At 45.2% G+C, this 25,033-nt stretch overlaps 1 protein-coding gene across 2 annotated transcripts; it reads right to left on the bottom strand.

The window, feature by feature from the left end:
* Nucleotides 1–97: 97 nt before the first annotated feature.
* On the bottom strand, nt 98–24,942 carry SNRNP35 (small nuclear ribonucleoprotein U11/U12 subunit 35). Of its 2 annotated transcripts, none has more exons than XM_049619487.1 (2): nt 24,867–24,942; nt 98–954 (listed from the first exon to the last, which is right to left on the bottom strand). In XM_049619487.1, the coding sequence occupies exons 1-2, from the start codon at nt 24,927–24,929 to the stop codon at nt 211–213; spliced, it is 807 nt and encodes a 268-aa protein (XP_049475444.1). In that variant the 5' UTR covers nt 24,930–24,942; the 3' UTR covers nt 98–210. The 2 variants fall into 2 exon arrangements, with proteins under 2 accessions (XP_049475444.1, XP_049475445.1); XM_049619488.1 differs by lacking the exon at nt 24,867–24,942 and adding an exon at nt 4,977–5,060.
* Between the last annotated feature and the right edge of the window lie 91 nt (nt 24,943–25,033).

Genomic DNA, 25,033 nt, shown 5'->3' with positions numbered 1-25,033 from the left:
TAGAACTACAAGGTGAAGAGGAGAAACCCCGTAATATCAGCGTGTTCAGCTTAAACCTGGGTTCTAGACTGGAAAGAAAACTCAACTCCAGACCCCATCACCACCAGCAAGTTTTATTCAAGCACTGGACGTACACTTTGTATAAAAGCCACGCATCTCTCTGTGCCTCCGCGGCGTCTTTGTCTGGGCTCTGGCGGTGCTGGTGAGCCTCTACTTACTTCGGTCCCTCTTCTCCCTCCCCTTGGCTCTGTCATCTCTGAAGTCCCTCTCTCTCTCCCAGTCACTTTCTGGCCACGCCCTGGTTGGCTCTCTCTCCTGCCATCTCTTCTCCCTGCCTCGGTCATGGTCTCGGTCCCTCGTCCGAGAGTCCCAGTGTCTCTCTCGCGACCGAGATCGCTCCCGCTTTTCCCTTTTTACCTCTCTGTACTGGTCGTTTTTAACAACTGGCAAATTAATGGGTTTCCGAAAAGGTCGATCACGCCCCCCAAATCTCAGTTGCCCGGATTCCTTTTTCCCCCCCAGACCTCCTCCAAGGCGCCGAGGGATCCACCCTTTGAGGGTCCTTTCCAGTTCGTAGTCCACGAATATCTCGTGCTGGTCAATAACCAGGCCGTCTGCATCTCGGTAAGCTTTGATCAGAGAACGCTCCTCTTTGTATTCGACGAAGGCATAGCCTTTCGAAAAGCCCGTGACCAAGTCCCTCACCAGCCGAAGCCGCCGGATGTCCCCGTAGCGAGAAAATACTTCCTTTAACTTCTCCTCTTTGGTCTGCAGGTTTAGTCTTGCCACGAACAGGGTGAGGAGGGGGTCTCCCGTGACGCCTTTGTTGGGGGTGTATCGTGCCAACATTGCCCTCCAGATAGCGCGATCGTGTGGGTCTTCATCGGTGCCGTCAATGCTGCCAGCTTTAAGCGGGTCATACTCCTTGGCGATGGGCATCCAATCGTTCATGTTCTAGGAGGGATCACAGCAACCTTTAGGGAGCACCTACTACGAGCTACCCATTTAATCCTTACAACAACCCCACGAAGCAGATACTACCATTCACCCCTTCCTTCAACAGGGAAGGAAGCACGATTCCCAGGGCCTGAGGCCTCCCAGCTAGAAAGTGGGCAGAATGGGGATCAAAGCCAGACAGCGGGGCTCCAGGATGCTCTCACCCGCTGCTCCTCCGTCCCTCCCGGGAAGAAGCAGAGGGCATCGTGCTTGAGTGTGGTCCATCTGTGTATGGACCAGGTTATCATCTCAGGGCACTTACCAATTATATAATAACGTGGCAACACAGATCAACATCCAGGCTTGCCTTTCAGAGTTTAAAATGGCCCTAAGGGGCGCCTGGGTGGCTTAGTCGGTTGAGCGTCCGACTTCAACTCAGGTCATGATCTCATGGTTCGGTTCATGAGTTTGAGCCCCACATGGGGCTCTCTGCTGTCAGCGCAGAGCCGGCTTTGGGTCCTCTGTCTCCCTCTCTCTCTGCCCTTCCCCCGCCAACATAAACAAACATTAAAAAAAAAAAAAAAAGGTCATAGGAAAACCAGCCTGGAAACTGCTAACGGAAAATGGTGTTTTTAAAAACTTTACTACCAAGAATTTCAAACATGTACCAACTTAGAGAATGGCATAACCCTCCACAAACTCATCACCTGACTCTGACCAACACGTGCCTAGCCTGGTTTCATCTGTGCGGCAACTCACATCCCCATTCCTAGATTACTCTAAAGGGAATTCTAGATATTACATCGATCATCTGCAAATGTTTTGGTACGCATCATTAAAAGAACAGAAAGATAAGGACTTAAAAAAAAACTACAAGGGAAAATGGTGCTTTTAATGTAGTATTTTGCAACAGGTAGCAAAGCTAAAACTACAGTGACTCAGCAACAGCAGGCTCTCAGGTTCAAAAAGGAATATGGGATTTCTTCCCAATTCCCTGGCTGATAATCTGTTTATGCCTCTAGGCATGGGAATTGATTGCAATGGTAATTTTAGCCTGCAAGCATACTCCAATTATCTGATACATGATAATTTTTTTGAAAGAGGGTGGAAAGTTTAAGTTCAGAGGAGACGCTGATACATGGTAATTGATTCACATTCTGGTGAATCTGCTGGAATAATACTTGCCAACATTTCAAGACACTGCTACTGCTCACATGACCACCTCCGTAAAACTTTAGAGCCAATACTGAAATATGTTACCTTAAAACTAGGACTCCAGGGGCGCCTGGGGGGCTCAGTCGGTTAAGCATCCAGCTTTGGCTCATGTCATGATCTCACGGTTTGTGAGTTCAAGCCCTGTGTCGGGCTCTGTGCTGACAGCTCAGACCCTGTGGCCTGCTTCGGATTCTGTGTCTCCCTCTCTCTCTGACCTCGCTCCCCCCAGCCCCCACTCTCTCTCTCAGAAATAATAAATGAATAAACTTATAAAAACAAAAACAAAAACCAGGACTCCAGGAACCTGGCTGGCTCAGTCAGTAGAGAAGGTGACTCTTGACCTAGGGGTTGTGAGTTCAACCCCATGCTGTAGAGCTTACTTTTACAAATAATAAGGATTTGGGCACCTGGGTGGCTCAATCGGTCGGACGTCTGACTTCAGCTCAGGTCACGGTCTCACGGTTCGTGAGTTCGAGCCCCGCATCAGGGTCTATGCTGACAGCTCAGAGCCCGGAACCTGCTTTGGATTCTGTGTCTCCCTCTCTCTCTGCCCCCTCCACCACTCACGCTCTATCTCGCTCTCTCCCCCAAAATAAATAAACATTTAAAAAAATTTTAATACAAAAGTAATAAAGATAAGAAAAATTTAGGGATGCCTGGATCACTCAGTCGGTTGAGTGTCCAACTTCGGCTCAGGTCACAATCTCATGGTTCGTGAGTTCGAGCCCGAGTCAGGCTCTGTGCTGACAGCTCAGAGCCTGGAGCCTGCTTTGGATTCTGTGTCTCCCTCTCTCTCTGACCCTCTCCTGCTCACGCTCTGTCTTTCTTTCAAAAATAAGTAAACATTTTTTAAAAATTTTGTAATAATAAAAATTTAAAAATTATAAAACTAGGACTCTGTCAAATTTATATAGTTATCCTCATTCATAACATCTTTCCATATTTATTTATTAAAATATGGGGCATCTGAGTGGCTCAGTCTGTTTTCCCGAACACACAGTAAACATTCTTCAGTCTAGTGTCTGCTTCACTTTATCTCCAGATTCTACGACACTGCATGATAAATACTGGGGAACTGAACTAACTCCAATCAAAATTCAATGAAATTTTTCTTTTGTCCAAATCAGACAAAAAAGATGACTTCATTGCGAACTGAGAGGCAAAACGACTTTATACTGTCTGCCACCAAACTGTAAAAGGAGGTATATATGACTGCCAGCACTAACCAGCAACTTTGGAGGAAGCGCCTCTCTGGCACCCTTATCAGTGAAAGGATGAGGAACAGCTGGGACAATGAGACGAGAGAGGATTTCCAGGCCCCTCTGGGCGCTGCCTCTAACTCTTGGGTCTCTTCTCTCTCATGGTTGGAATTTCTCCACATTAGAAAAAAAAAAAAAAAAAAAAGACAGGAAAAGAAAAGAAAAGAAAAGAAAAGAAAAGAAAAGAAAAGAAAAGAAAAGAAAAGAAAAGAAAGGAAAAAGGAAAAGAGACAGCACGATGTCGACTCTCTCCCTGCTCCAGTATTCTCTAACAATTCCATTCTACTGGCCCTACCACTCTGGGCCGCACTCCCCACCCTCCATCACAGGGTTGCAGGAAAACAACAAGGACGATAATAATAATTATTGTTAACTTGAAGACGTAGGAGGTGCCAGGCCCTATGCTAAGCACTTAACTCCCCTCACCTCCCAAAACTGTCAGGATCTAGGTTTTACTATTAATGCCATCTCCGGTGAGGAATGAAAGACACAAAAAGGCTTTCTTTTGGGGGGCGCCTGGGTGGCTCAGTCCGTTGAGCTTCCCACTTTAGCTCAGGTCATGATCTCACCCTTCGTGAGTTTGAGCCCCACTTCGGGCTCTCTGCGGTCCGCACAGAGCCCGCTTCAGACCCTCTCTCTCCCTCTCTCTCTGCCCCTCGCATGTTTGTGCACGCTCTCTCTAAACAATTAATTAATTAATAATTAATTTTAAAGCAGTAAATGCCAAGAGAGCAGCAGGCTTCACGGCTTCCCATTCGTCTTTCTGGGAGTATTCCCTCCCTTGCCGCATCATGTTGAGGTTTCCTACAGTTTGTTTGGATTTCTAGATTCATGTCATTATTTCATAAAACGGGGATGAGATGTGAGAGATGAGTGGTGGGGGATGGAGGCGGAAGGGGCAATTAATCATTAAAGACAGAAGTGTGGAAAGTGAAAAATAACGCTGGATCCGGAGACAGAAGACCAGGTTTAAGACCCAGTCCTATCGTGGGAAAAATTTAAATCATCTGTAAAATGTAGCTACACGCCACTCGACTAGGTTTTTGTGAAGATCAGAAACTGCAGTGTCCGTGAAGGTGCTTTATAATTATACATTACGATACAGGTCAGTTAATTAAGAAACCACCGAACAAAGCGTGCCTCTCCTTACTGACTCCGCCGAGTTCGCATATTCCCGCGCTTCGCATCCAGGTAGGAAACAGAACTGAAGTCGGACCGACGGAACTCTCCCGAGCATGCGCAGTGGCGCGGTGGACGCGAAGGCGGAAGTCGGGGGGGGGCGGGAAGCCTACACCCCAGTAGCCCCGCAGTGCCCCCTCCTTGACCGCCGGCCCTCGAAGCTGGCCCTCCCCGACCTCTCGCCTTTTCAGTGGGCGAAGAGGAGAAGGGGTCCTTCTTCCACCCCAGCTACCGCCCTCGCTTCCCGCAACACAACCCTAAAAGGGCTTCCCGTTTGCCAGGCTTCAACATGGCGGCCCTGACAGGAGCGCGCGCACTGTCCGGGCCGAATTCTCTCGTCCTTCCCGCCGGAGTGGGCCCTGCTGCCACCAAGCCGCTCCCACTCACCTCAGAAAGGCTCGGGATCCCTTCCCACGGAAGCCAGCACCAGACTCCGAACGCCGGTAGATCCCTCTTGCCCGCCTGAGCGGAGCTTTACATTGGGAGAAGCAGATTCGCCACGGGCAGTGTGTTGGTGGGTTTTTTTTTTTTTTCCTTTTCCGTTTTTGCTTTTGTTTTAAGAAATTTAATCCACGTGCGTTGAGCGTCGGCGGTACAGCATCCCCGAAGAGAATGAATTTTCCATTTTTCTGACTTTTTGCACAAAGACAGAAACTGCTAAATGGAACAGTTAAGTTGAACGAGTACCGAAAGTGCAGTTAGTGGTCTGGGAGTGGCCGAATCGCCCTCCGCAGCAAAGGGATCTGGCCGCGCAGCGAGAGTATCAATTCTCAGATGCCGTTTGGGAATCGGGTGGTATAGTAGCGTCTTCAAAGGATGCGTGTGCTGGTTCACACCAAAGAAGAAAAGGATTCAGGGAAGGGTTGACAACCCTGACTCCATCTTGCGGCGGCCACCATTTTGTGGGGTTCCCCGACGAGCCGCCACCTCTTGAAATCATGATAAACATCCTGAGGTTTGAACACCCGGGAAGTTCCCCCGTCTCATAATAGTGAGGCAAAAGAGGTCAACCGATTACTCGGCAACCAACTGAATTTCCAGCTGAAATTTCTCCCTCGTTGGGGCTTTAAGCTTTAAAAACAACTCTGCGGACGGGCACACCAGCTAACTTGGACTGCCCTTCCCAGTTTGCAGACCCAAAGAAAGCTTTGACTCCTTTTCACTCGTTTATAGGCTCGCTCCTGAGGTTTTTGCTTAACAGTTTGGAGCCGAGTTTGGGATATGAAGCGACCTAGACACCTCCTGCGGATCTCTGGACCTGCAGAAGCGAGCACCGCAGCCCAGGGTTGCTTCTCTTCCGGCGGCCCCTATAATCCCGGGCTGGGAGTGGGGGATGACAGGTATGGCCCTCTCACATCCCCGATCACCCACCTTGGTAGAATTCAGGAGGCTTTTCTGCTAGCAATTCAGGGAAGGATTCCTCCAATGCAGAATGGGTACCAATCTCTCAGAAAGAGCTCTCACTCACCAGCCATCTGGGGCCCAGGGAGCTGTAAGTTTCCTCAACCTGGGCTCAAATCACTAAAGATCATTTAAAACCTCCCTGGTCTCCCGTTGGGCGCACCTTTGGTATCCCTAAATTGGTGTATTTAAGAGCACAATTGGAAAGGTGAAACTATCCTACTTCCCCAAATCAGTGGAAACCTATTTCAGTTGGTACTTTTGGAAGTAGCCTCCAAAAGAACAGACTCAGCTCTGGCCTCCGCAAAAGGAAAAAGAAACTCAATAACCAAAGAAAGATGAAAAGGATTAGAACAACTCAATACTGAATCAAAAATGACCCACTCCTCTTCCATCCAGTTCCCTCCCCCCCACTGCACGCCTTCTATTTCCTCCAGTGTATGCAGGTTTTTCCAACCTTCTTATTCTTTGAAATTTCTCCCTCCCCAGCCTTGCCACCATCCACACTCCCAAAACTAACATCATAGCCCCTTTCAAAGTCAAAGGCACCAGCCCTAATCCCAGTAATCTGGTCCTCTGACCCTCCGGTCCTAAACAGAACTTCTAAATCTTGCAAGACTTTCCTAACCCTAAAGAAAATCCAGAAGAGTTTACCCGACAACTAATTTGGACTATCAGTGCCTATAATCCAGGCCCTTCTGACTTTTACCAACTAGTACGCATGCTTGTTGGACCAATATAGGCCCAAGAATGCATAAATAAGGCTGGATGGGAAGACCCCCTACAGGATTTAAAATTTCCTCATAATGAGGCCCTAGAAAAAACTACTGATATAGTTGCAAATTTAGTCAAAATGATTCCCCATATGTGGGGACCTCAAAATAAATTAGAAGGCAGTACAAAATAAATAAATAAATCCTGAACCTTCCAAAAAGGAATACTTGAAATATAAACGATGGTTCCAAAAGAACAAAAATCTCAAAAACCATTCCTTTATCAGATTTGAGGACAAAAAGGGGATTTTTCCCTTTCTCTTAGCAAACACCTATAACATTTAGAATGAAGATGGTTTTATTCTTATAGACATTAGGGCACCTTATTCAGTCCTCAGCCGCAGTCTATTTTCCAGTCCCCTGCCTCAAGAATATGAAAGCATCTGACCATGATCAGGGTGCTTAATCAGCCACCAACTATCCCATTATCTCAACCCCTAGATTTATTCTTGGCACTTAACAAGGCAACCATTCCTTTTTATGGGTGCCCTCATCCCCAGCACTTTTTTTTTTTTTTTTTTAAGTTGGCTCCATGTCCAACTTGGGGCTTGAACTCCGGACCCTGAGATCAAGAGACACATGCTCTACAGGCTGAACCAGCGAGGTGCACCACCCCCCTTTCCCAAACACTTTTCTTAGGAAGAAATTTTTTGCAGGCTCACTGGGCCCATACTTCCTTTGACCAAAAAAATGAAATGCTATTAGATCTGCCTTCTCAATCTTCAGAATTCCTAATTCTACTGATCTGTTCAGGACTGCCCCCCAGTCAGTCCACTGCCCCCCATTCCTAAATGCACTCCCTGATCAATTGTGGGCCACCTCTTCCACCGATATATGACCCATAACCTTGGTTCCCCAATAACTATTCAAATTGATCATTAAAGGCCTCACCCAGGGGCGCCTGGATGGCTCAGTCGGTTAAGTGTCCGACTTCGGCTCAGGTCATGATCTCGCGGTCCGTGGGTTCGAGCCCCGCGTCGGGCTCTATGCTGACCGCTCAGAGCCTGGAGCCTGTTTCAGATTCTGTGTCTCCCTCTGTCTCTGACCCTCTCCTGTTCATGCTCTATCTCTCTCTGTCTCAAAACTAAATGTTAAAAAAAAATTTTTTTTTTAAATAAAGGCCTCACCCAATATTAAGCAGTACTTATGGCCATTATAAGAATAACTCCTGTTATCAACAAAGGATTGATCATCCCCATTACTAGTCCTTGTATTACCCCCATTTTTCCAGTTAAAGAGCTCCGTAATAGAGGAAGGTATCTTGTTCAAGACCTTAGGGCAATTACCAGTACGGTCATACCCTGTCACTCTGTTGCTCCTGACTCCCACACCCCCCTTTCTAATATACCAGCTGCAACCACTGCTTTTTCTGTTGTTGCCTTATGCAGTGCCTTTTTCAGCATCCCTGTCGACCCCCAAAGTCAGTATCTTTCTACTTTTACATGGAACAATCAACAACACATTTGGAGAATCCTACCCCAGGGATACACTGAAAGCCCTACCTGTTTCTCTCAAACCTTCCATGCTGACCTACAAGATCTTGATTCCCTGGGATATCTACACTTTGCAATATATAGATGATTTATGATTATGTTCTCCTACCCTAAAGGCCTGTGGCACTGACACTAAATGCCTTCTGAAGCAATTAGCCAACAAAGGACACAAAGTATCTAAAGATAAATGACAATCTGTTCTGCCTCAGTCAAATTCCTAGGCCACCTTTCTGCCAGATGGGCTAAAAATAGAACCAGACAGAATTACTACCTTCACCCAGGTCCCTCAACCCCAAGACTAAAAAACAATTACACGGTTTCCTGGGTCTTGCTAGATACCGTCGCCCTTGGATTCCCAAATATTTCCTCACAGCTCAATCCTCATACTAAGCCTTCCATACTACTACTACTCCAAACCTGATCCCATGGTCTTAACAGGCTCCTTTGTTATTTTTTTTTAAGTTTATTTGTTTATTTAAATAATCTCTATACCCAACGTGGGGCTCAAACTCTACTTGAGATCAAGAATTGCATGCTCTTGGGGCACCTGGGTGGCTCAGGTCATGATCTCGCAGTCTGTGAGTTTAAGCCCTGCATCGGGCTCTGCTGACAGCTCCGAGCCTCGAGCCTGCTTTGGATTCTGTGTTTCCTCTCTCTCTGCCCCTCCCCTGCTCGTACTCTGTCTCTCTCTCGAAATAAATAAATATTAAAAAAAGAAAAAAGAAAAAAAAAAAGAGTTGCATGCTCTTCCAATTGAGTCAGCGAGGTGCCTGCCTTTATATCTTTAAAAAACGGGGTGCCTAGGTGGCTCAGTCGGTTAAGCGTCTGACTTTGGCTCAGGTCATGATCTCACTGTTCGTGGGTTCAAGTCCCACATTGGCTCTGCACTGTCAGTGCAGAGCCTGCTTGGGATTCTCTCTGCCTCTCCTCTCTCTGCCTCTCCCTCACCCTCACTCACACTTTCTCTCTCTCTATCTCTCTCTCTCTCTCTCAAAAATAAATAGATAAATTTAAAACCAAACAAACAAAAAAAAACCTCACCTCTTCTGCAGCTCCAGGGCACCCTAATTACCAACTGCCTTTCTTTGTTTTTGTCCATTTGAACATCCTTTCCCAAAGGCATGGAGGCCTACAATGCCCCCAAGGGTATGGCAGTCTTCAATTAGACCCTGTGGCCAAAGGTTCACCTCCCTGCCTCCGTGCCCTGACAACCCACCTGTATACTCATTATATGAGTATACTCTATACTCATTACTGCCACCAAAAAACGAACACTAGATTCTCCCCCATAGGTGTTAGGCCTGCAAACAGTTAGAACTCTCTTAGACTCCCACCACACACACCTGTCTGCCAGTTGACTTAGAAAATTGGAACTCTGGTTTCTTTGCTCTCCAAACGTTTTAGTCTCTCATTGTCCCCCTCTCAGTCCTTCTACCTTATGTCCCTTACCCCTCCAAAACTCAACTGAACACATCCTGTGACTGCATCCTTGTAACTGACTCATTACTTACCCCTTGATTAGACCTTCATGAAATTCCCAAATACAGATTTTGGGATTCTCTCTCTCCTTCTCTCTGCTCCTCCCTCTTTGCTTGTGTGCGCTCTCCTCTCTCTCTCAAATTAAATAAAGCTTCAAAATAAAATAAAATAAAAATGTTTTTAAAAAGTTACATATTAAAACAACTTGACACCATTCTCCTTCCCTCCAGCTTATCTATTAATAAAAGTTCAAGCCCGTTTCAAACAAGATACCCCTGAAGCCAAGGTCAATCATTATGCTGACCCGGCCCCCAAAGATGTGACACTTCAAACTTCTGATTCACAAATGTCTATCTGTATGACATATGGGGCACAAATAAAATGGTCCTATGGGCACAATACTGTTGGAAGCCATCTCCGACTATTGCCCAACAAATATTTCAAAATGTACAATTTAGCCCCTTGCACAATCCTGGGAAACCATATCACACTGCATTAGGTCAAGTTCCTCTTCCCAGTGGGCCTTTTGACATCTGGCAGATTGATTTCATCCAGCTTCCTCAATGGTAATGATCTGTGTGTTTCTCACCAGACCAAGGCATTTCCTTGCACTCAAGCAACAGCAAAAGCAGTGGCCAGAAACCTATTAGAAAAAAAATCATTCCCAATTGGGGTATTCCTTGACAGCTACACGGTGATTGAGGAACACATTTTTTTCTGGTCATACTGTCTGAGAGGTCTGCAAAATCTGGCCATCTCTCAGCATTTTCATTGCACCTCCCATCCTCGATATTCAGAGGATTAGTTGAACACTCTAATGGCATAATCAAAACTCAGTCGGCCAAACCAACCTCTGCCTTTGGTCTACCGCAGCCCAAAGCTTTGCCTCTTGTCCTTTTAAATCTAAGATCTACCCCTAATGGAAGGGCTCACTTGTCTCCATTCAAAATCATCACCGAGTGCCCTATGAACATAGTTGAGGATCCCTTGCCCTCTACTTTGTTATAAGGAGAAATTCTTCAGTACAGAATATATATGGAAGACCACATTTGTTCAAGATTCATTTTAAAGAGTGCTCCTGAGAGACAAAATACAACCTTAAGCCTGGAGATCTAATATATTATTGGAGGACACATCAACTTAGAGATTCTTTACGGCTGAAATGGAAAGGACTTTATCGGGTATTGTTAACCGCCTTGTGTGCAGCAAAGCTACAAGGGGCTGACTCATGTATAGATTCATGTTTCTCGTTTAAAAAGGGCTCCAGATTCTGAAAACAACTTTCAGAAACCCAGAACTGAAGGAGACAATGTCTGATCCCAAAAGCTGATACCCAAAATTTAGGACCAAGCCAGAACCCTCCTTTTACTTGAATTCTCATTTTTTTCCTTTTGTCTTGTTTCCACCACCCAAGATAGGCCTGAAGTCATTCATGACTTCTGCCTGCTCCGTTGGTTCGAGTTCTTAACTGAAGACTTCCTTATTAACTCTTAGGCTTTAATAAGACTTGACACTGGGGCACCTGGCTGGCTTAGTCGGTACAGTATGCGACTCTTGATCTTGGGGTTGTGAATTCAGACCTCACGTTGGGGATAGGGATTACTTAAAACAGTAATTTTAAAAATAATAATAAGACTTGACACCCTATAGTCTCTACCCTTTGTTCTCAACTCCTATACAAATTCAAGGTGAAAAACCAGTTAACAATATTGTTACTACTAAGTTCCATCAAACAGAGAACCGCCTCTGATTGGAATACTAACCCCATTATTAAGCTGTCCCAACCATAGCCCGGGGGATTCCCCCCCACCCCCGCTGAAGAATTGTTGCGTGTCATCATAACCCACTCAGCAGACATCCCAACCATATGCTAAATGCCCCCTTTTAACTCTTCTTCGTTCAGTAAAAATGCCCCATAGATTAGGATCACGTGCAGTGCCTCTAACCATCGCTCCTCCACTCCAGAGGCATCCTAACTCCATTGGCTTCAACCTCCTTTCCCTGTTTTGACATTATTCCTATCCCTAATTTCACTTCCTCTGTAAGATATGTCCACCTGGGACCTAGTGTGGTCTCTACAGACGTAAATCTCATCTTTGGATTAGCTGGTTGCTATAATCTTATCAAACCACAACTGTTTTTTAAAGATAAAAAGGCAGGTGCCTGGCTGACCCAGTCAGAAGAGCATGCAACTCTTTTTTTTTTTTTTTTTTTTTATATTTATTTATATTATTTGGAGCACCTGGGTGGCGTTCCACTTCGCCACAGGTCATGATCTCATGGGTTCATGAGTTCAAGCCCCGTGTCGGGCTCTATGCTGACAGCCCGGAGCCTGGAACCTGCTTTTAATTCTGCGTCTTCCTCTCTTGTCCCTCCCCTGCTTGCATGCTCGCTCTCTCTCTCTTAAAAATATTTAAAAAATTTTTTTAATAAATATTTATTTTGAGAGAGAGACAAGAGTATGAGCAGAGGAAGGAAGGACTTGGGCAAGGAAGGACTCCACTGTAATGAATTTCCCCCACCATAACTGATCAATGGGAAATGAAGAAGAGAAGGGGCCAGGGAAGGGTTGGCAACCCTGACTCCCATCTTGCGACAGCCACCATTTTATGGAGTTTTCCAGAGAGCAGCCACTTCCTGGAATCATGATAAACGTCTTGGTGTTTAGACACCTGGAAAGTTCCACCTGTCTCACAATACTGAGCAAAAGCAGTCAGCCAGTCGCTGAGTGCCCCATACCAGCTGAAATTTCTCCCTCGCTGTAGTTTTAAGCCTTAAAAATAAAATAAGCCCTAAAAATACCACCTCTCCTTGTCCTCTTTGGACAGGCACACCAACTGATTTGGATTGTCCTTCTGGGTTTGCAAACCTAAATAAAGATTTGTCCTTGCTCATAGGCTCACTCCTGAAATTTTTCTTTAACAACATGAAATTTTGTACATTTTCCCAACCCCTAAATTTAATAAATTCACTTTCGACACAAGCAAAATAGCTTTTTAAATTGAGCTTGGGGCCTTTGACTTTAGATTCATGTGGGAACTTGTTAAAATGCCATTTTCTGGGTCCCGCTGGGATCTGAGAGCTCAGAATCTCTGGAAATTTGCATCTTTAGCAAGTCCCCAAATGATTCTTGAAGCATACTAAAAGACTCCTGCCCGTTAGAGTCATGGTTAAGAAGCCCAGATTTAAAACTTGGGTGTAGGAGGGAAGAGAGAACCAGGTGGTCAATAAATATTTGTAGAATAGATGTATGCATTCTGATTATGGTATGTTTCTTTTTTCATAGGTGCTTATATTCCAGTAGATTACAACTTGATTGTGTTACACCTTGAAATTCTTCGATACAGTTGTGCTTAAATTTGATGGTGGGTGTCTGGTGGTTTTCTTAAGCCACTCATTTTCTGATGAATCCTTACAAGTGGATGATTTCTGCAACTGGTATCTTCAATGTAATCTTATCCTTAGAAGGTAAGTTTATCTCTAATTATTAAGAACGGTATTACTGTTATCTAGTCTTCATTAAATTTAAGTTTTTATGTATTTATTTTGAGAAGCAGAGAGTGTGTGAGCTGGGATGGGGCAAAGAGAGAGGGAGAGAGAGAATCCCAAGCAGTGAGAGAGGAACCCGACCTGGGGCTTGATCCCGTGAACCATGAGATCATGACCTGAGCTGAAATCAAGAGTTGGATGCTTAACTGACTGAGCCATCTGGCGTGCCCCTTTATTGAATCTTTATTTGGTAGGTGAACATAGTTTCTAAATATCTACAGCTTTCTTCGTAGTATGTTTTCTAAAAATATATTATTAATAAAAATGTATGGAGCACCTGGGTGACTCAGTCAGCTGAGCAACCAACTCTTGATTTCGGCTCAGGTCATGATCCCAAAGTTGTGGGATTGAGCCCCATATCGGGCTCTGCTCTGACAGGGTGGAGCCTGCTTGAGATGCTCTCCCTCTCTCTGCGCCTCCCCAACTTGTGTGTGCTCTCTCTTTCTCTCTTAAAAAAGTATTAACGGGGCACCTGCGTTGCTCAGTTGGTTAAGTGTCTGACTCTTGATTTCAGCTCATGTCTTGATCTCAGGATTGCGAGTTCAAGCCCCACATAGGGTTCCGTGCTGGGCACGAAGCCTACTTAAAATTAAAAAAATAAAAATTAAAAAAAAGGAAGGAAATTCTGATCATTGCAATAACACGGATTAACAGGAGACATTATGCTAAGTGAAGTAAGCTGGCCCAAAAGAACAAATATTGTATGATTCCATTTATTTACACGAGGGACCTAGAATAGTCAAGTTCACAGAGACAGAAAGTAGAATGTTGGGGGTGTAATGTTAGTGTTTCATGGATGCAGAGGGTTCAGTTCAGGAGGATGAACAAGTTCTGGAGAAGGAGGGTGATGGTTCCACAACATTGTGAATGCACCTAATGCCACTGCACTGCACACCTAAGAAGAGTTGAAATCGTAAATATGCATATGTGTTTACCACGTTAAGAAAAGTTTTGTTAAATATTCATGTGCACCTCAGTAGCAACCAGCACAACCTAGCACCCAGATCTGGTTTTCTGGTATCATCCTCTAATAAAAGTAACCAGTGCCAGGGCGCCCGGGTGGCTCAGTCAGTTAAGCGTCCGGTTTCAGCACAGGTCATGATCTCGTGGTTCGTGAGTTTGAGTCCGCGTGAGGCTCTCTGCTGTCAGCGCAGAGCTGGCTTCGGATCCTCTGTCCCCCTCTCTCTGTGCCCCTCCCCCATTCGTACTCTCTCAAAAATAAACATTAAAAGAAAAAAATAACCAGTGCTCCTGGGAGAAACGGGGCAAGAAATACACAAGGTGAGCTTGGAGCGACTTGTAGTGCCAGAAAGTAAGGAAGGGCTAAAAACAGAGCAAAACAAAAAACGATGATGATGATGTCACGGGGACACTGGAGCCACCTAAAGGCTCCCCGGCGGCCAAAGCAGATAAAGTAGTGTTCTCCCGGGTGCCCCAGATCTGAAGTTGTTCTTAAATTAAAAGTTTACACAATGCATCTGTGTGGAGGGGCGCCTGGGTGGCTCAGTCGGTTAAGCGTCCGACTTCGGCCCAGGTCATGATCTCACGGTTCATGAGTTGGAGCCCCACATCGGGCTCCGTGCTGACAGCTCGGAGCCTGGATCCTGCTTCGGATTCTGTGTCTCCCTCTCACTCTGCCCCTCCCCCGCTTGCACTCTGTCTCTCTCTCTCAAAAATAATAAACATTAAAAAAATTAAAATACATATGCGTGTGTTTAGAAAGAAAAAAGAAGAAACCTACTACCATATTTAACAATGTGGTTGAATCTCTCAGATATGATGATGAGCAAAGAAACCGGACTCAAAGAGTACAGTCTACACATTTTAATTTATGGGAAATTCTAGGACAAGCAGCATTGACCTGTGACAATGATAAGGGTCAAAATAGAGCTTTCTTACGGGGGAAGTTATTACCGATTGGGATAGGGCATGAGGGAGTCTCCTGGAGTGCTGGGAATGTCTTATATCTTTATCTTGATGGTGGTTATAGAGTTACACGTTTATGAAAATCCATCAAGGTGTACAACAGAGATCTGTGCACCTTAACATAGAAGGTATAACGTGTTTATACCTCGATCAAATGTACATATGTGCGTGGAAGTGTGTACATACGTGAACATCCAGGAGGCACCGTGGCTGCCAGCATGGCCCTTTGCGGCTGGCTGTATAAAGGTCAACTTAATTCATTCCAATTTTTAAAATTTAAAAACTTGGTTTCCCCGTCGGATCAGCCGCATTTCAAGTGCTCCACAGATGTGGCAGCTAGTGGCTCGCGTATCCGACAGTGTGGATACAGAACATTTCCATCACTGTAGAAAGTTCTGCCAGACCACACTGATCTAGAGCAGTGATGTTCCATAAAAAGAGGATGTCAGCCACATGTGTCATCTTAAGGTTTATAGTGACCACATTAAAAAAGTAAAAAGAAACCAGTGAAGCTAATTTTAATCATTTATTCTAAATAGAATAAACCCAGCACATTCTAAACATCATTTTCACAGGTAATCAGTAGAAGTATCATTAGAAAGACGGCTTATGTTCTCTTTTTTGAATTCCAGTGTGCACTTATAACTTGGTTAGGACTAGCCACATTTCAAGAGCTCGCGTGCTGGTGGCTACTAGATGAGTGCGGGTGTAGGTAGGTTACATCAAGCTGCCAGCATTAGCTGTTTCTGGGGTAATGGCGGGACTGCAGGGGGAGGATCTCTCACCTCTTCTATCTACTCAAGGAACATTTACAGTTTTTCACAGTGAGCATATATTTACACGTGTCTTGTGTTAGTTAGGTCCTCTGGTGAGCAAAGGGTCAGACCAACTTAGGAGCGCAAAGGGGGTTAGTGGAGATACACCTGTGAGTCACAGAGAAGGAGGAAGCAACGCTGGGCAGAGAAACTCGCCTTCAGACCAGGATGCAGATTTGACATGTTAGAAAGGAAAGGAAAGAAACAGGAAGTGAGAGCCTCAGCCTACAGCGTGCACTTGACCACGGAGCGGGGGAGGACCCAGAGCAGGTTGCCCCTTAGAGCTGTCCCGTGGGGGACACAAATGGCGTGGTCCTCGTCTCCCTGCTGTGCTCAGTCATCAGCTGAGAGCCTCTGGGAAGTGTGCCCTGGCAAGAATGCTGTGCGGAATCCAAAGGTGCTGAAGCTAGAGGCAGTCAGCGAACCACAACCCTCGCACTGACCGGCCAGTGCTTTCCTTTTTTTTTTTTTTTTTTTTTAATTGTTAATTGTGGTCAGAGGAAACATAAAATTTACCATTTAAATTCTGATTGCCATTTAATTTCTAAGCATACAGCTCCATAGTGTTAAGTGTATTTACATTGTTGTGCAACCAACCACCAGAACTTTTTTTTTATCTTGCAAAACTAAAACTCTGTCTCCATTAAATAAAAACTCCCCCAGCCCAGCCCCCTGCTCCTGGTAACCACTGTTCTGCTTTCTGTCTCTATGGATTTCACTATTCCAGGCACCTCGTGTAAGCGGAACCGTAGAACGCTTGCCTTGTTTTTTTTAATGTTTTATTTATTTTTAAGACAGAGAGAGACAGAGCATGAGTGGGGATGAGGCAGAGAGAGAGGGAGACACAGAATCTGAAGCAGGCTCCAGGCTCTGAGCTGTCAGAACAGAACCCGAGGCGGGGCTCGAACTCACGAACTGTGAGATCATGACCTGGGCCAGAGTCGGACGCTCAACCGACTGAGCCACCCGGGCGCCCTGAGCACTTGCCTTTTTATGATTGGCTTCTTTCACTTAGCATCACGTTCTCAGATTCATGCATGTTGTAGCAACTGTCAGAAATTCATTCTGCCGTAGGGCTAGGCTACATTCTGCTTATCCATTCATCTGTGGATGAACATTTGGGTTGCTTCCACCTTTTGGCTAGAGTAAATAATGCTGCTATGAACATGCGTATACAAAGATCTCTTCCAGATCCTGCTTTCTTTTGGCTATATGCCCGAAAGTGGAATTGTGGGATCATGTGGCTATTGTATTTTTTTTTTAATGCTTTATTTATTTTTGAGACAGAGAGAAACAGAGTATGAGCAGGGGAGGGGCAGAGAGAGAGGGAGACACAGAATACGAAGCAGGCTCCAGGCCCCGAGCTGTCAGCACAGAGCTCCACACGGGGCTTGAACCCACAAACCGCGAGATCATGACCTGAGCCAAAGTCGAACGCTTAACCGACTAAGCCACCCAGGCGCCCCAGTATTTTTAATTTTTTGAGCAACACCATACTGTTTTTCACATGAGCTGCACCGTTTTACATTCCTACCAGCAAACCACGAGGGTTCCGATTGTCCGCATCCTCTGCAAGGCTTCTTAGTTTCTGGGTTTTGTTTTTGTTTGAAGAATAGCCATCCTAATGGCTGGGCAAGGTATTCTCCCCTTGTGGCTTGACTGGCATTTCTCCAATTAGCGACGTTGGCTATCTTTTCACGTGCTTCTTGGCCTCTTGAAGGGTCATCTGAAAGGCATCTCTGTGACTGCCATGTCTAGCGACAGCCGACTCTTGAATAACAGTTTTAAACTTGGCTGGTTCAGTCAGTGGAGCGGTGGAGCGTGTGACTCTTGGTCTCGGGGTTGTGAGTTCGAGCCCCACATTGTGTGTAGAGATTACTTAAAAAGAAAATCTTAAAAAAAAAAACTATGTGCGTCCATGTGGGTTGTTCTGATAAGTACAACCCTATGAATATATTTTCCTTATGTTCTTCAATAACCTTTATTTTCTCTAGCTTACTTTATTGAGAATACAGTATATGATACGCATAACATACAAAATATGTGTTGATTGACTACATTATTGGCAAGGCTTCCAGCCAACAATAGGCTATTAGTAGTTAAGTTTGGGGAGAATCAAAAGTCATACGTGGATTTCTGACTGCGCGTGGGGTCGGAGCCCCTACCCCTCATGTTGTTCAAGGGTCAACAGGTTCAAGGGTGATTAGAAATTAATAACACAATATTCTACAAAGGCAGCAGAAGACCTGGAGGGCAGCGTGGACTACCCTAGTTGACATTTGTGCACACGGATAGCATCTTACGCAGATCTGCCAGCACTGGGCCGGGACCATTCATTTCTCTCAACGACTATTTGAGGAACAGCTTTTTACATTCCAGGGTGGATCAAGAGCTGGGCTGGAGAGTGGGGAGGAGAATTTGATTCCCTTCTGCCAAAATTTCCTTTAATGCTTCCCCACCCACTCGGCACCCTAAATAAACATTTCACCCAAGTTAAAAAAAAAAAAAAAAAGTATGCTCTTGTGCAAACAGATTAAAAACTAGTGCCCTGGGCACTGCCCTTCCTGCAACCAGATTCTTTTCTAAAGCCCTTCAACTCCTAGAGATGAAGTCACTGACCCAGGATTGCAGGCATTTAAGCCAAACTGGAAAGTCTCCAAAATCTTGGCTGTTTCCATGCATGATTTATGGGTAAGAAGACCTGGAAATAATTTAAAGAACGTGAAGAAAGCCATACTGATGTACCACCCAGGAAATAAATGGTGCCATAGGTATTCACAGGAGCGTAAGACTTAAGTCTACTTGACGTACCAAGATAGAACCACCAGATGTTTGCTAATGGAACTTAACTGCTGGTGGGCATTAGCCTGCAAACATTTATAGTTTCTTTAAGTGTGACCCACCCACAACTTTTGTTTTCCATGTCACTTTTTCCTTTGTTTAACCATAAGGCATGACTTTACTCTAGGATCCCTTTTGCACTTTGATTTCTACTCAAACACAGAGGGTGGAGTGGGGGTAGTGGGGGGCTAGTGCAGCTGTATACACTTTTTTTTTATGTTTATTTATTTTTAAGGAGAGGGAGAGACAGAGAGAGAGGGAGACACAGAATCCAAAGCGGGCTCCAAACTCTGAGCTGTCAGGGCTCCAAGCTTTGAGCTGTCAGCACAGAGCCCTACATGGGGCTTGAACTCATGAACTATGAGATCATGACCTAAGCTGAAGTCGAACGCTTAACCAACTGAGCCACCCAGGCACCCCTATATACACTGTCTTAAATCTCAGGGGAAGAGTGTGTCTTCAAGTCTTTTTATTTTTTTATTTTTTATTTTTTTTAACGTTTATTTATTTTTGGGACAGAGAGAGACAGAGCATGAACGGGGGAGGGTCAGAGAGAGAGGGAGACACAGAATCGGAAGCAGTCTCCAGGCTCCGAGCCGTCAGCTCAGAGCCTGACACGGGGCTCGAACTCACAGACCATGAGATCGTGACCTGAGCTGAAGTCGGATGCTTAACCGACTGAGCCACCCAGGTGCCCCTTCAAGTCTTTTTGAAACTTTGTACGGGGCACCTGGGTGGCTCAGTCGGTTGAGCGGCCGACTTCAGCTCAGGTCATGATCTTGAGGTCCATGAGTTTGAGCCCCGCATCGGGCTCTGTGCTGACAGCTCAGAGCCTGGAGCCTGTTTCAGATTCTGTGTCTCCCTCTCTCTCTGACCCTCCCCCGTTCATGCTCTGTCTCTCTCTGTCTCAAAAATAAATAAATGTTTAAAAAATTTTTTTTAACTTGTATAATGATATATCCTTGTGACTTTTTTTTTTTTTAATTTTTTTTTCCAACGTTTTTTATTTATTTTTGGGACAGAGAGAGACAGAGCATGAACGGGGGAGGGTCAGAGAGAGAGGGAGACACAGAATCGGAAACAGGCTCCAGGCTCCAAGCCATCAGCCCAGAGCCCAACGCGGGGCTTGAACTCACGGACCGCGAGATCGTGACCTAGCTGAAGTCGGACGCTTAACCGACTGCGCCACCCAGGCGCCCCTCCTTGTGACTTTTTTAAAGTTTATTTATTTATTTTGAGAGACAGAAAGAGAACAGGGGAGAGGCAGAGAGAGAGAGAGAGAAAGAGAGAGAGAGAATCCTAAGCAGGCTCCATGCTGTCAGCACAGAGCCTGACGTGGGGCTCCAACTCACAAACTGTGAGCTCATGACCTGAGCCCAAGTTGAGTCAGAGGATTAACCGACTGAGCCACCCAGGCACCCCTATCCTTGTGACTTTAAAAAACTTTGTTGTAAACATGTTCTACATGTGTTACTAATCCAACTTTCCATATCTCGTTCCCCAATAATTATATGAACTTGAGAAATTTCTTATGTTTCATATTTGAGTGGTAAGTAGCTTATGATAATAGCTGACATCTACTGAGCACTTACTATGTGCCAGTCACTGTTCTAAAGCACTTCACAACAATCTTATGAACTAGATTTTTTTAATGTTTGTTATTTATTTATTTATGAGAGAGAGAGAGAGAGAGCACACACGAGCATGGGAGGGACAGAGAGAGAGAGAGGGAGACACAGAATCCAAAGTAGTCTCCAGGCTGCCACCCAGACAGAACCACCCAGGAGCCCCACAAACTAGATTTTATCCTTATCCCCATATTACAGATGGGAAAACTAAGCCCCAGAGTAGAGGCATGATTTACTTACCTAACATCACACAGCTTGCCAGTGGCAGATTCAAGTGTTCAATATCTGAACACTTGTGGTCTTGTCTAGAACCCACCCTTGTGAACACTGTGCTATCATTTATTGTTTTTCAAACTTGAGCATGCATTAGAATTATCTAGAGGGCTGTGGAAACACAGATTGCTAGGGCCCATTCCCCAAGTTTCTGATTCAGTGGGTCAAGAATTTGCATTGCTGAGAAGTTTCCATGCACCCCATTGCTGTTGGTCTGGGGAGAACACTGTAAGAACCGCTGTTGTAACTCATAACTGTTTTCATAATTTCCCAGTGGAGAGAGAAGGGTTGAGACTGTCGAATTCTATGAGGGATCTAAGAGTTAAGATCATTAACGCTTTATAATAATAGCCAATGATAGTCAACATCCATTGATGCTTATGATGTGCTAGACCCTGGACTAGGCACTTCTCATGCATTATGTCATCTAACCTTCATGCCAACCTTGGGGAATACTTTTATTTTTTCCAGTTTCCAGTGAAGAAATGTGGATTTGGAGAGATTGGGGAACTTGATCAAACTTATGTACCAGCAAGTAGCAATTGTGAGGTTCAAGCCATACCGCTCAACTCCAGATCCCAGTTCACCACGACACTATAGACTTCGCACATAGTAGGTGCTCTGTCTCTGTGGGTTTGCCCCTTCTGGACATTTCACACAAACGGAATCATACAATAGGAGGTCTTTTGTGACTGGCTTGACTTGGTGTAACTTCCCAGTAATGAGTTATGACAATGTGAAATGTTGTCTGTGAGAGAAGCTCATTAGAGACTGTGCCAGAAGTTCTTAAGGGGGCTCGTCATGCAGATACCTTCTGCCTACCACATACCAAAATTCCAGACTTCCCGGAGGAAGCCAGTGAACTATGCTGTTTGCATGAACAACTAAGGAACACTGAGCTACTCTTTTCAGATGGGGTGGTGGGAACCCTCCCCAAACACAAGTTCCCAGATCCTAGCTAAGGCCAACCTTGAAAGCAGGATTTTCCAATGAGCATTCCCGGGCCTGCTATGTTAACTGTTTTCTGCACAGATTTCGATAGGGATTATGCTGATTCTGGAGATCAGTTGGAAATGTAAGATGGAGAATATTGCCATCTTAAACATCTTGTTATAATTTATAACACATGATGTCTTTCCATTTATTTACATCTTAATTCCTCTCAATGAGATTTTGTAGTTTTCAGTGTGCAGGTCATCTTCTTCATTTGTTAAATTTATTTTTAAATATTTTATTCTTTTTGATGCCACTGTTAAGTGGAATTGTTTTCTAAATTTTATTTTCAGATTATTCCTTGCAAGTATATAGAAATTCAATTGGTTTTTGTATATGGATCTTGTATCTTGGAACCTTGAGCTTTCATTAGCTCTAATAGTTGTGTGTGTGTGTGTGTGTGTGTGTGTGTGTGTGTGTGTGTAATCTTTAGCCTGTTACTATGGTAGATGACATAGATTATCTTTTCTGAACCAGCCTTGCATCCCTGGAATAAACCCTGCTTAGTCATGGTGTATAATAATTTTTATGTAGTGCTGAATTCTGTTTGCTAATATCTTGCTAAATATTTTACATCTATTTTTACTTTACCCATGTTTTATCTAGATTTTTTTTGTTTTTTGTTTGTTTGTTTTTAAGTAAGCTCCAGGGGTGCCTGGGTGGCTCAGTCAGTTAAGTGTCCAACTCTTGGTTTCAACTCAGGTCATGATCTCACAGTTCGGTTTGTGAGATCCAGTCCCTCATTGGGCTCTACGCTGACAGCATGGAGCCTACCTGGGATTCTCTCTTTCCTTTCTCTCTGCCCTTCCCCCGCTCACACTCACGTGCGCGCGCGCGCTCTCTCTCTCTCTCTCTCTCAAAATAAATAAATAAACTAAAAAAAAAGTAGGCTCCATGACCTGAGCCTAAATCAAGAGTGCGACATTTAACTGACTGAGCCACCCAAGTGCCCCTAGGTTTTTTTATTATTGCATAGTAGGAGTTCTTTGTATAATCTGGATAATAACCCCTAATAACCCCTTATCGGATTTGACTTGCAGATATATTCACGCATTCTGTAGGCTGCTTTTACACTCTGTTAATTGTGGTCTTGGACACACAAGGTTTTTTTTCTTATTTTTATATATTTTTGGATGCACAAGGTGTTTTTTTAATGTTTTATTTATTTATTTGGTTTTTATTTTTGAGAGAGAGAGAGAGAGGAAGAGAGAGCGAGCAGGGGAGGGGGAAAGAGAGAGGGAGACACAGAATCTGAAGCAGCTACAGGCTCTGAACTATTAGCACAGAGCCTGTCGCGGGGCTCAAACTCATGGACCGTGAGATCGTGACCTGAGCCGAAGTCGGAAGCTTAACTGACTGAGCCACCCAGGTGCCCCTGTTTTTTTTTCTTTTAACTTTGAAGAAGTTAAACTTTGAAAGTTTAACTTTGAAAAAGTTAACTTTGAAAAACTTTTAACTTTGGTGTGAGCAGGGGAGGGGCAGAGAGAGAGGGGGAGACAGGATCAGAATTGGGCTCGATGCGGGGCTCGAACCCACGAACCCTGAGATCGTGACCTGACCTGAAGTCAGATGTTCAACCTACTGAACCACCCAGGCACCCTGAATGCACAAGTTTTAAGTGTTGATGTAGTCCTGTTTATGTATTTATTCTTTCATTGCCTGTGCTTTTGAAGAAATCGTTGCTAAATCCAGTGACATAAAGCTTTTCCCCTATGTTTTCTTCTAAGAGGTTTATAGCTTTGTCTTTTGTATCTATTTTGAGTTAATTTTTATATATGGTGTAAGGCAAGGGTCCACCTTTATACTTTTGCATGTAGGTATCCAATTTTTCCAACAACATTTGTTGAAAAGACTGTCCTCCGCCCCCCACCCCACCCCCCACCCAAGAATGGTCTTAGCACCCTTGTTGAAAATTATTGGACCATATATGCTAGGGTTTATTTCTGGGCACTCTGTTCTAATCCTTCATTCCTTTTTATGGTGGAGTAATATTCCATTGTTTGGATATACCATACTTTATTTATGGCAAGTCTAACGTTTTATCTCCTTATTTAATCACTGGGCGTTGTCACGTCTGTGATTTATGGATTACTGAGTCCTTGCCCGGGGGCCTGGCTCCAATCTTTAGAACACTGTACCCTGAAAATAGTGTCTTTTCTGTTTGCCTGCCTTGCTCTTTGCTTGTTTTATCCGTGGCCACTCACCGTTGTGATGGTAGAACCTCAGTGTGGAGAACATCAGGTACATCTACCCCCATACAAAGGTAGCAATATATTCCCGGGAAAGACCAGCACCATTGCAGAGTTTTCTGCCTATGACTATTACAAATTTCTAATCAAACCTAAAAGAACTCGTTTTGTAATCCACACTGCTAATATTCTTACTAATACCTTACCTGTAGAATGCTTTCTAATTTTCAAAGCAGTGATTTTTGTCTTGTTTAGTACTCCTAACACCCCAGCCCACGTGCCACGTGTCTCTCACACAAGCGGGGTTTGTTGGAGAACACTTTTTGCGTACTTCCGAAGTACTTTTGTCACATGCAGTATCTCATGACCTCACCTCGTATGTTCCCGCAGCAACCTCACCACGTAAGTGCTCTTACTCCCCGAGCAGGAAGCTGAGGGTTAAGTAATCTGCCAAGCCTGCAACGCTGCCTAAGGGGAGGAGCCCAGGAATCGGCCAAGTGCACAGCGCAGGGATTCTCCATTTTATTGAGAGTCAGATGCCACACACAGGTCCTGGTGACAACCGACCCGGGAGTTGTGCGCGACCCGGGCCTCCCGACTCCCGCGCGCAGCCACCAACAGCACTCCTCTGTTTTGCCGTGGGCTTCCGAAAGTACCCCCACCCCCCGCCCCCCATAGAGACCCGGATATTCCTCCACGTACAATGCAAATTCTATGGCTGGAAAGCGTGAGCACAGAAGAAAAAGTTGTGGGCTTTTCACCTCTCTTTTCCAGACTCGCTGTGGAAACTCCGCTGCGTCTCCATAGAAACCCGGCGGCGGTGGCGGCCGTCACCGGGGGCGGGGCTCAGGCGGAGGCCCCTCCCCCTCCCCGGTTTGCAACCCCTCCCAGCCAGGAGCAATCGCGGTCACCCTTACCCTCTGCGTTCCTCTTCTCGGCTGCCCTCCCTTTCTGTTGTCTTTTCGTGCCCCAAACCACATCCTGGAGGCCGCCCTCCTGCACGGTCCTCAGCGGGGCCGGTGCACCAGGCGTCCGGGCCCGGGAGCCGTGGCGCTCGGCCTTTCTGTCCCGGGCCCACCCCTCG

The sequence above is a fragment of the Panthera uncia genome, assembly GCF_023721935.1.
Source record: "Panthera uncia isolate 11264 chromosome D3 unlocalized genomic scaffold, Puncia_PCG_1.0 HiC_scaffold_8, whole genome shotgun sequence".
Lineage (NCBI taxonomy): Eukaryota > Metazoa > Chordata > Mammalia > Carnivora > Felidae > Panthera > Panthera uncia.
Note: the sequence above shows the minus strand (reverse complement) of the source record. Positions and strands in the feature narration are given on the sequence as shown.